The sequence below is a fragment of the Prinia subflava genome, chromosome 1, assembly GCF_021018805.1.
Source record: "Prinia subflava isolate CZ2003 ecotype Zambia chromosome 1, Cam_Psub_1.2, whole genome shotgun sequence".
NCBI classification, from domain to species: Eukaryota; Metazoa; Chordata; class Aves; order Passeriformes; family Cisticolidae; genus Prinia; species Prinia subflava.
Window position 1 is genome coordinate 56,413,932 of NC_086247.1, and position 12,562 is coordinate 56,426,493.

General features: G+C 41.6%; 1 protein-coding gene across 1 annotated transcript in view; it reads left to right on the forward strand.

Moving 5' to 3' along the window:
- The first annotated feature begins 9,552 nt into the window (after nt 1–9,552).
- DOK6 (docking protein 6) overlaps nt 9,553–12,562 on the forward strand; it is a 239,593-nt gene continuing 236,583 nt past the window's right edge. The window contains exon 1 of the mRNA XM_063397353.1: nt 9,553–9,776. Within this exon, the coding sequence (XP_063253423.1) occupies nt 9,711–9,776 (66 nt within the window). The 5' untranslated portion in view covers nt 9,553–9,710. The remainder of the gene's footprint in view (nt 9,777–12,562) is intronic.

Consider the following 12,562-nt stretch of genomic DNA (forward strand, 5'->3'; position numbering starts at 1 on the left):
GAGTTATTCTGAGTACCAGACTTCCTAGGTATAAATAGTAGTGAATTTGTTGGTTAAGTTTAAAATTAAAACAAAATCCCCAAACATAGTATTTTGACAAAGGTAGAATGTTATTGGTTGTGAGATACGTTTTTAATTGGAAGTGAGAGTTAGCTGTAATAATAGTAAAGCCATTACAATCTAAGCTGATCTATAGTTAATATTTTTGTGCATGTGTGAAGCAAGTGAAATTGATAGCTTAATGTATTAAATAATATTCTTACAAAAGGAATATTAAATAAGGTATAAAGGATACACTGAATGAGTTTGAAGGTCTTTCTTTAAAGGTGTCACCAAAGTGATATTTCTGGGGGTTATATGACCCTCCTTTCTGGTCTCCATCAAAGCACAGAAGGCAAAGAATCAACTTTTTGGATTCTAAGGAGATAGAATGTTGAATTTTCTACTTGATTTCTGCTTAGGTGGTTTTCTGCTGTAACTTTCCTTAATAATCTTAATGTGACCAGTCAGGAATGGAATCAGTAAAACTATGAAGAATTAATTAGGATCTTTTCAATGTAATGTCATCTTGTTTAGATTATTATGTCACCCACATTTAGGGTTGTTCTACTGCCCACCAGACTCTGGAAATATCACCTACAGTGTCATACGCACTATTAATATCTATTTATTGAATTCTGGGAAAAGAAAAGCCTTGATTAAGTTCCCCTTCTTTTTAATCTTGGCAGATGCCTAACCATCACCGCGCTGCTTGTCATTTAAAAAAGCCATGGCCTTCACAGAGGATGAAAGAAGTATGCTATTTGTAGAAAACTTCTTCCGTATGTTTAAAACTAACAAGCTGGGGACTATGAAAGTTTATCAAACTTTAATGAATAAATATTTTCTAGCTAAAAATGCCTCCCAGAAAAGGGGTAATTCCAGAAAGTGCTGGTCTTAGGATACAAATTTCAGATTCATAAGAGGAAGAAAAAACATCTCCTTTTTCAATGAAGATAATAGATAGCTACTGGAAATTGTGGAACAGTTGCAATTATCTCACCTTTGAAATGAATAATAATGCTGGCTCCTGATTAAAATAGTCTGTAACATTTAAAAGGTAAAACTTGGATCATCTGCAGTAAAAAAAAGAAAAATACAGGCAGCAAAGAGCAAACATTAAAATCACCTTCTAATAAAAGATGATAGGCAAGTAATAGCATATCTGACAGTCACAAATGGTCAACTCAGAAACTCCTATCAAATTATTACAGTTGCCTGAAAATACATTTAGTGCTTCGAACTGGTAGGTTTGTGTAGGGTGCTCCTTTAAAATTACTGTCTTTGGAACAAAAGAATGAGTTAGGTGCCCAGGTCTGTACAACTAAATTGAAGCTATAAAAAAACAACAAAAAACTTGTGGTCAAATAAGTCAGAAGCTGATGGATTCCTGGATGATATTTAAACATTCATAAAATGTTTAACTTCATTTTACAGACATACACAAGAGCTTTATTGCACTGTTAGGGCAGGAGAGCAGATAACAGTTCTATTATAAGTTACACTTTGGACCCTACATTTATTTGTGCATGAACAGATCCTAACAGGCACATTTAGAGGCAAATGAATGCATGCTAGAGAAGATTTTCTCATTCAGCCTAAAATGTCACAACTTTTTTTTCAAAAGTGATAAGAGAGCAATTTTTCAGAGAAAAATTATCTCATCTGAAAAGCCTTTTTTGAACTATTTGACCTAGAAAAAAATTCATAAATCCCATTTTTTCAAAATAACATCCATCCATTTTCTATTTTCTCAAGCTGCAGCTTAAACTGCTCTATGCAGGGACAAAAATACATTAACTACAATAAAAGAGTAATAAGTATTAACTTTAAAGGACAAAAGATTGTCAATTAACCATGTACACAATGCCTTAATACTTCTAAAGAGTTACAGGAAGTCTGTGATGTTAATATTGGATTCTGCATTGTGCATTCTGCAAAGGTATTCAGGTATGATTAAGTTTTGAAATCATACACATACATGATTGAAGATAAGTAGGGAAATATTTATGTTTTACACTGTGCATTCCCTGAAGGGGTGCCTACCCGCCTACTCTACCTGATATTGCAGGCAATGGAGGGTAAGGAATGATGATTTGGTAACACATTAAAAACAGCTCCACTTCCAGTGGAAAAGCACATGGCTGTGAAGACTGAAATAGATTTTCCCTCCTGCCACTCCCCACCTACCCACGCAAAGGACCCAAGCTGGAATTGCTGGGGTGGTGCAGAGTAGAATAAGACAATGTAAGCCCAGGGAAAGTGCAGACTGCAATCATGATTTCTGTAGACTTCAAAAGAGTGATGCTTAGTCTCTCTCTGGATTTGAAGGTATAGCCATGTTCAGGATTATGCAAATGAAGTATAATCCCCAGATCTTGGGCCATTCCCATGAAAGTTAGACTACCCTATGAACTCATGCTTCTGCGAGTCCCAGTCTTGTCCTGCAAAAGTTACAGGTACTGACAGGAACCACAGAATGTCTCTGCAAATCTGACATCTGTTTCCTAGAGTCAGTCCAGATACTCCCATACAACAGAGGAGTATGCATGGGTTTGGGGTATGGTTACCCAGGATGTTCTCAGACAAACAAAGGGTTTGTACACTCACCTGAAGGAGCTGCCTCATCCTGCTCTCAAAAGCTTCAGTACATTTTGTGGTAAAGAAAATAATGTGAGGTGTGATGCTGAGGTAGTGGGTTTGTGAGATCTGCCTCCTCCACTACCCGCTATTACTCCACTACTAATACTGCTATATTCTGAAATATGTGATATCCATCAGGACCACTCTTTGAACAAGTGAAGGCTGTGAATTTGGAATAATTATGTATCCAGACACCTTTCTCTGCTGCAAGGGCTGCTTGCATTGTTAGGGGCTGGTTCACCATCAGTGCAGCTGGATTTTAAATAAGCCATTTTGTGTACAAAACCAGTGAACGCTGAACTGCTAGAAATCTGTGATTTTTCCCCTCTATTAGATGTCCTGGCCTCAGTAATTACATCTTACCCACTGTCTCCCGCTACACCTGGACATAAGAAACTCACGCTGTGTATAGTCCAGAAGCGGGCTCATAAGAATTGGCTGGAAGAAAACAGCAAGGCTGAATACGTGATAGTTCAACATTTATTTGCCTTCCCTTACGGATAGGACAAGTCACAGTCTGTGTTCTTTACCTGACATCAGTTTTCCCAGAATTTCGAAGCTACTACCCACCTTTCAACTTTTCTTACTCCTACCAGACTGGTCAGCCTGCAAGGCTGTGTCAGTCTGCACAAGGATCCTGTGCGTGTTCTCAAGGATGGTCCCTACTTAGATATGTTTCCCAGTACATTCCTGCACATCCAAAGCTTTCCTGCACAACTCTGGTTATTTTCTTTCTCTCAGATCTCCACACCAGCACCTCCCAGCTGGTCTAGAGTTACAAGTGGAGGTACATGCTTAGCTATTTTGGAGCACTATGGGCAAAAGGTGGATATTAAAGCAATTGAAGTCCTGTATCTTAACAGTAGATTCACCACAGCTGTCATAATGAAATACATTAGTTTGCATATCATCACCAAGAGTCAGCTTTCCCAACAGACAAAATTGAAGGCTATAAGAACACAGTTTCCTTAAAACAGGGAGTTGCAACAATATAGCAAAAATACAGAAAAAGAATAAGGCAACAAAATTTGTGATGAAGGCTATGTTTAACAATAGTCACATTTTGTTCCTCAACAGTTTGGACAGATTCCAGTCCTCTTTTTGTTAGGTCAAGCTGAACTCTCCTTTGAATTTAAGTCAGATCTATCTTCTTCGTATTTTCTCAGGCTCTTGCTGTCTTCCCTCACAGAAAGGAGTAAGAAGGGGAAAAGGATGGGTCAACTCTAAGACAAAGATATGCTAGGATATACTGTCCTAGCTTTCACTTTTGTTTTGGAAGACTTTCTTTGTGAAATTTGGCACCGAGACACTTCCTTGTGTCACTCCCTTTTCTTCTTGTTCCTAAAGTTTTTCCATTAACATTTCTATCCTACTGCTTTATTTCCACATTCTTTGGTGTAGGCCGTTTTTTTTTTTCCCCTTGTGTATATTTCTGTACACACATTCATAAAACCTTGTTCTTTCTATTAAAAGAAATATAAAGTGAATAGACCTCTTTTCTACATTCATTCTCTTTCTCAATATCACAGGGTTTAGCTTGCAATGAAATTTATCTTTTTGAAGACTATCACAAAACCAGGTTGAAATGTTACCTGAGAGGATAGAATTGGTGGCAAACCAGATAGGACAATCAAATATAATAACTTCCCTGTAAATCAGGAGGGATGGTAGGAAGAGAATACACTTAGGATGCATTTGGTAGCTTTTGATCCACTGCAGTGGATTTTCATTAATAGACTATAACTCTGACCATTTATAAACTAGAAAACCATACAAAATGCAAAGAAAGATAGTAAATAGGTGGAATATTTTTTAATGCAGGACTTCCCATGGCAGACACACTAGAAAACTTGGATGAATTAGAATTCAAGTTTGCCTTAAATCTTAAGCGCACTTAGCTGAGTCTTAACCTTCAAGTCTTTTAAGGCAATTATAATGGAAAATAATTCTACACAATATGGGATTTCATTCCCTAAAAGTTTTCATGGAGCTGTTTCTGAAGATTATTGGAGTATTTTATGTAAAATGCCAAATATGTTATTTTAAATAGAAAGCTTATGTGCTATTCACCATGTCTCATGTTTAGAAATTGGCAGAAGCCAGTCAGAAAATTAATATTTTTATAGCTATATTTGTTTGCAGGGGGATTAGGTCTAATGGGTAGCCTAAGATTTAGCTGCCTTAATTTGAAACATTATGTCCCCACAAGCAGAAGCACAGTACCTTACTCTTGGATATTACACTTCATGGTCAAATACATTAGCCTAAGTCCTTTATGATAAAGTTGGTATACAGATTCTTCTAATATCACTGCTGCAGGGTGTTGCTCCTCAAAACCAGACTGAGGTAGATATCTGGGGAAAGTAATGCCTCTGGCTGGTGTAGTTACCTCTGAGAGAGCACATCTGCCAAGGCAAAGATAGTTTGCCTACACAGTCACAGGGGTCCCAGCCATGTCCACAGCACTTCTTGGTTTGGGACAAAGTGATAAAAGCATCAATTATGATTTGTGTCCAAAGTAGGAGTCATGGAGGAGCAGAGATTTTGACTCTTACTGGCCCTCTGATGAAAAAGCAGAGGTGAAAATATTTCCTTTTCTGATCTCCAAAACCAGATAAATCAGCCATAATATATCACTATAATCTATAAACCGGGAAATGGCACTTTTAAAAATTTACCTTTCCTACACAGGTCGGGAGCAACAGGGTAAGATATAAACCTACATATCTACCCTATAGTTGTGGGACAAAAAATAGGTGCTATTGGTTCTGGATAGAAAGCCAGTAATAAATATGCATGTGGTTTCATGCAGGAACTAATGGCTTTGCTTTTTATAATGTCCATGGAAAACACTAGTTTTTTAATATTGTCTATCTATATGATTTATATTTCATGCTAGTTCACAAAGGACTCTGGTTAGTATGTGATTTATGGTTGGAGGAAAATAATTGTCTGAAGCCTAGCTGAAGGTAGGTTTTCAACACATTAATAATACATTAGGTAATGTTTCTTTCTTGGCATTGCCTATGCAAATTTCTATTATCATAATAAAAATGACTGTTTATTTTAGATAGGAAACAGCTTTAGGTGAGAACATGTTTTTTATCAGTTGTCTTGAATAAATTCTAACTGCCATTCCCTGATAAACTTTTAACCAGATCTTTTCCTTTAGTCTCAGCTGGTATTTGGTCATGGAAGTACAGGGAGAAAGAGCTAGAAATTGAGAGGAGCTCTCTGTGCTTTTCTTTGGCATGTGTGGTAAAAGTCCACCCTGGCTTGAAACTTCAAACACTGATAACCATCACTGGAAACTGATTCATGAATGTGAATCATTCACAAACAGTGGACATATAATTGCAGATTTAAAATATATACTGCCTAAATTTGTTCATTTTGTCAAGAAAGCACAGATGAAGATAATTTCATTTAAATTAATTATTTTCTGTCAGAGGCAAACAGCAATACATATTGTCTGTTCAAAATAGTATTAGATTAGATTGCGCTTGTGTTAGGTAGATCAGAAATTAACTTCTCTGCTTGAAATAATTTGTGACTTGATTACCTGCTGCATCATTTCCCTTTCCAAATGATGATTTCACACCAGCAGACGTATAAAAGACATCATATCTTTGCAAATATATAAGGCATTTACTCATGGCAATGTATTCTTCAGAAGGAATCATACTCTGTCTTCCCTGACACTGCCCACTGAGTTTGAACCTGTTGAGTTTCTTAGACAATTTGACTTCCTGAGAATACTGAAGAGATAGAGCATTTGGGGTGACTGTTTTGAGGAATCTTCCTTTGTAAGCTGTGACTTTCTCAGCAAATACAACGTATGCATGTCATGTGAACACAAGAGTATTTTTGTGGGGAAGTAACAAGACAGTTTGTCTGTATTCCTGTGATTCAGAGTGGCCTTGCTATGCATTTGTGCCCCAAGCTGCCCATGGGACTCATATGCAAATGAATATTTGATTATTCTGTCTGGTGCTCTCCAAAGCAGCTGAAAATAAATACCAGACTGATCATTTTATAAGCTCAGGCTGGCTAATTTACACTCTGGAGACTGTAGAATGAAAATGCTTTGTATTTTACACATATTTTGCTTATTTTTTACTGTATTTCTGTTGTATTTTGTTGTAATAAAAGAAGTAATAACAATGCAATTCCTACATGGATTTTAAACAAAAAATACAGAAATAATAATAAATAATTGGAGAAAAATCTGTTGAAAGTTACTATTAGCTATATGATTATTATAAACCAAAACAATTTTCCATACATGTTACATGATAAAACAATATAGTCAAGAATAAATGGATGATTAGCTTTGGAAATATAGCACTGTCTTCAATTTCATTGGCAAGAAATTTTCCACTGTAGAGTTCTGACAAGACATGAATGTTAGGGAGGTGACACAAATTCTGCCTTATCGTTACTGCAGAAATTGGAAAACTAAAGAGTGCCCAGGAATGTTGTGCTCAGAAACTGCTACTCTTTCTGAATGATAAACACAGCAATCTTTAAAAAAAAAATTGCATTAGTTCTATCTCTGTTTGAGAACACATATATAAATTTTCTCAGGTCCTACAAGTCCATTTTTGTGTAGCTGAGAGGTGGTGAAGAGGAGGCAGGGACTGCATGCAAAACCAGTTCTCCAAACTTACAAATCATTCAGGGTTAATCTGTAAGGAAAATGTCTTTTTGTCAGTTAATTGAATAGGATTATGTACTTTTCTGGTTGGCAATTGAAAGGAAATGTTCCTCTCCTTTTTGATCCTTCAAGAGCTTTCTGTACTTTAAACAGTCACTAGTCTCATCTTGAACAAAGCTTTTGTTTAATATGTGGTAAGGTGTCTTGAAAGAATTCTCTTGTAGGCATATCCCAGTTTTCTCCCTAAAATCACTAAATATTCAGATTTGACATATCTTTATAATAGAAATTAAGGAGGAAGTAATATTCTGCACAAAAGTAGGAGTTCAAATTCATCCTTTTGACATTTCACTAGAAATACCAAGGAAGCCACATTTATATACAGGTTAAGAATTTTTCTCTATTCCTTCACATGACCATATCTTTTATTAAAAAGTGCATAATTATACAGAAGGTTTTGTTTGGATAAAAATAATGCAGAATCTCTGTTCCTAGCAGTTGTTCCAAAATTTGTGTAATTGGGAACTGAGTTGCTATAAAATAAATGGATAGGTAAACTTCCATGTGCTTCACTAATTGTTGTTTGATTAATGAAAAAAGATTGGGAACAAATTATAAGGGTTATTCTCGGGAAAGGGAATTCTCGTTGCATAGTCTTGCAATTTTCACGCTCATTAGACTTGAATGCAAAGCTAAAAGCAGTCAATGAAGATGCAAGACCATAATGTTAAGATTCTAGGGGTTTTTGTTATTTTTAAATGGGATACCCTACCCAGTTGATAGTGGACTAGCAAAAAATATTTTGTACCCAGTAATACCCTGTATGTACTGGAAGATTACTAAAAGGTCACCCCGAAGCATTCTCTTCTCCAGGCTGAACAACCCCAGCTATCTCAGCCTTTCCTCATGGAGAGATTTTCCATCCCTCTGATCATGTTCATGGCCCTCCTTTGGACCTCTCTAACAGGTCCATGTCTTTTCTATGCTAAGAGCTCCAGAGCTTGATGCAGTAGTCCAGGTAGCTTTATAAAGTTACAAAGTTTTTCCTAATTTTTCTAGATTGTATCTTTCCTATTTGCTACAAGGCTCATCTCTAATGTTGTCTACTGATTTTGAAAATCAGAAATAAATCTAACAAACTCTCAATTACAGAATTACGTTTCATCACCCCAGCCTGCAGCACAGTGCATACTGCAAATTCCTGTTCCAGAAAACTTCAGGGCAATGGTGCAGTAGAATGTAGATATCTAGCAAAAGGGCACACAAAGCTTTCATTAAGCTTATCATACCAATCAAACTTTTTCCGCTTAAAGCGTTTATTGAGTACAATTTTATGTAACAACAGCCATGCACTATCTTGTCAATCCCATCTATCTATAATTTTTCTTTCTCAAGCAGCTCAGATCCATTCTTGGCCATCTCTATCTTACATGTAACTAAATCAAACACAATCTCCTCGTTTTTTCCCCCCTTTCTAATGTCTCCTAAACATTGCATTTTCTTCACGAATTCATTCTTCTGCTAGGTCCACATCGGTGAGCAGTAAACACACGTTCATCACTGTGGGCAGCACAGAAAGCCTGTGTATGATAACGATTTTTCAACTTCAGATGGACTTGTGCCTTTATTTTTCTTTTCCTTTCTTTCTTCCTTCACTTCCGTACCTTAGATATTTGTTTCATTAAGTTTCTTGTACTGACACAACAGTTCCCCGTTTGCAGCTGGGCGTCTACGCGCCTTCCCGAACGCACAAGGCTGGGATGCCCTCCCGGGCCGTGTTTCCGAAGGGATCCGCCACCGGAGCCGGGGCTGCCGCGACCGCAGCCATCGGCCAGCCTGGAGAAACGCGGGCAAAGCCGGGGCGGCCGAGGGGAGCACCCGCGCTCTGCCCCGTGCCGCGCTGGGGCTGTGCCGGGCCGAGGCGCCCCCGGCCCCCTCCCGGGCCCCGGCGGAGGGCGGAGGGCAGTGCCGGCCCTGGGGGCGGGCTCCGCGGCCGCGGCGCCGGGGGCGGTGTCCCCGCTCCGCCCCGCCCCGCCCCGCCCGCTCCCGGCCGTGGGCGCGGGCAGCCGCGAAGGCAGCGCCGGGCGGAGCGGCGCGGAGCGGGGTCGGGCGAGGGGCGGCGGCGGCAGAGCGGGGCGGCGAGGGGCGGCGAGGGGCCGGCGGAGGAGCGGAGCGGGGCGGAGCGGAGCGGGAGGAGCGGGGCGCGGGCGGAGCGCGGCGGCTGCCGCTGCCTGGATGCCAGAAGCGCCTCTGGAGCCAGCGGCCGGCGGCACTCGGGAGGGCCCGGGAGAGGAGGAGGAGGAGGCGACGACGGCGGCGGCGGCGGCGGAGGACTCCGGGCGCGTAGGGGAGGAAGCAGGCAGCGCTTGCCATGGCCTCCAACTTTAACGATATAGTCAAGCAGGGCTACGTAAAGATCCGCAGCAGGAAGCTGGGGGTGAGTTCTTTCTCCCTTCGCCGGCCCTGCCCGGGGTGGGGACCAGGCGCTGGGTGTCGCCTCGTCGGCCTGGGGGGCGGTGGTGCCCCGGGCCGGGGCCGCCAGCGTGGGGCGCGGCGACCTGCTGCTGGGGCTGCTGCTGGGGCTGCTGCTGGGGCTGCTGCTGGAGCTGCTGCTGGGGCTGCTGGTGCTGGGGCTGCTGGTGCTGCTGCCGCTGCCGGGGCTTGCACTTGCACTCCCAGCTCCGGAGGGTCGGTGGGGATGCGCTGCCATTGCGCCTCGGAGAGAGCCGGCTGCTCCCCGCTCCGGGAAGACGCCGCGCCTCGCCTCTGTCTCCGCGGTCGCCCGCCGGGGTCGCTGTCCGCGGAGCGCTGCGCCCGTGCCCCCGTCCTCCTCCAGCTCCGCAGGCTGGGGCTGGCGCTCCCCTTGGGCCGCCCCTGCGCGCCCCTGTCCCTCGCCGTGCTGCCTCCGGCAAGGGCTTGGGTGCGGAGAGGAAGGCGCAGGCAGGAGCTGTAAACTTTGTGTACAGATTCTCCCTCTCTCTGTTCCTCCCATTTCGGCCAGGGATGTTTTCCATCGGGGCAGGATCAGAAACCACTCTGCTGGAAGCGGAGTAACAGAGTAACAGAGGAAAGCGGGCGTGGAGGTGTGATGGTGCTCTGCCTTAGGGCACGGGGGGCTGGGGAACGGGAGCCTGCAGCGCACCGAGGATGGACAGGGAGGCAATGGGTGACAGCCTCGGGAACCTAAAGGCAGATGCAGAGGCTGACAGTAATAAAAACTAGGGGCAGTCTGTTAGGTGAGGGTGGCTGTTCGCAGTGCCCACCGGGATGCTCAGCGACACTGTGTGTGCTATCAGATGTGGCATGGGCACTTTCCCTCAAGGGGTGCAGCAAATCTTGAAAAGGCAGTGAAGTTGGAGCAGAGTGTGTGCAGAGGTCAGGATTTTCTAAACTTCAGTCGGTCCCGGGAATCATCGGTTTGGGCTGTCTCCTGTCGTCTGTGAGAGAACAGGAATGCTTGCTTGCACAGCTTCCGGTGTTGCCAATAATCCCAAAAGGTCCAAGTCCCTGTTGGCCTGAGGCTGGGGTGAGGTTTGAGCTTCTTTGTGTTCACTCTTTCAGTTTTTCTTCAGGTGTGCAGAAAAGTGCAGGGTCTCTACCAGCTCTTTCTCCCAGGGAGGTGATCCCTGCTTCCCCTGAAACCTAACAGCAGGGACCATGTGAAATCTGCCCTCCTCCAAGTCGTGCTCTGTGAGCTTATCGCAGTGCTAATATTTATCATCTCCTCCTCCCCTTCTCTCCCTTCCCTCCCCCCCAGATGCTGTGCATTGCTTGCAGACACAGTGTGCAGGATGGTGGGACACTAATCATAAACTGACCTTTGGAGCACTTTGGTGACTTGGCAGGGCTGTTCATTCCAAAAGAGCACGGGAAAGTTTGGTCCAAACCGTTAATTGCCTCAGCTACAAATGTTTGAGAGATGGTGTAAATCCAAAGAGAATAGATGCTCTTAATGATTTTGCAACCCCAAAGTCACTTTGTGCATCAGTCAAGCATTAATCTTATCTGAAGAAGCAATTTCTACGCCTTAGTTTGTTGCTGGCAGTCCTCTGCTTAACCTTTGCTCATCAGTTTTTCCCCTGCTCAGCAGTGTTACTGGATGGGCCCAACACAAAGCAGAGAGATGAAGGTTTCCCATCACCTTGATGTTACTAGTTGGAAGCAGAGTTAATCCATTTGGTTTGGAAATCTGGATTTGAAGCCATCTCTCATGTCCTTTAAGTGTGAACTACATATATGCAAATATTTTTATATACCTATGTCTATGGCGTATGTGCAACAAATGTAGAGTTCATATCACAGTAATCTTGGATAATACTTGCTGACCTGTGTAAAAAAAAAAATGTGAAGAGAGTGATATTTCATTGCAGAATATCTTATGTAGCTTGAATATTTTGTTTTGAAGATATTAGTCTGATTTTTTTAAGGAAGACACATACATTCTTTTTTACATGGATATTTTCCATGGTCATAGTGATTATGGTACCTCTACACTAAGCAGAAGGGAAATAGTTCATACGGTGTCTGTGGAAGATTTTCTCCTACTGGTGTGTGAGGGTGACAATTCAGACTATACAGCCTCAGGCAGGTGGTAGTATAAGCTTAAATATGACATATGGAAATGCATATCTTAATAAATCTATTCAATACAATTTAAAAGGGAATATGTTTTGTAGAAAATAGCATCAAAATTTAAATGAATGCGATGGTTGAAAGGTATGAATATGTGCATTTATATCTATAGCTAATTGGATTCTTATGACTGAATATCTAAATTAATGCAGTTTTTATTCACCAAGTGAAACATTAAAGGTTTGTCTTTTTTTCCTTTATGTCTGTCTCCAAGCCCAAACCTTAATGACTTACACTGGAGCTGTCATAATGCAGGTGAATACATAAGTTTTCAGAAATATAAATGTGTTCTTGCAAATGAATATTTTTAACCTCCAAAAATATTGGAAAGAGGGAAGAGAGCTATGGGTTGTGAAGAAGCTGATAATTTTTTAAACATGGCAATAGAATTTTATCTCTTGCTAGTTATGTTTTATTCTTACACACTGGAAGTTACTGGGGTAGGTTTTTTTGATCATAATAGTCTACATTCTTTGAATACTTCAAAGTCTCCTGAAAAGCAGATTGATTAAAACTTGGAGAGCTGAGGTGTCTAATACCACTTTTAGTGCTAGACTTGGGCAATAAAACTAATTCTAACCTTTCGGCTGG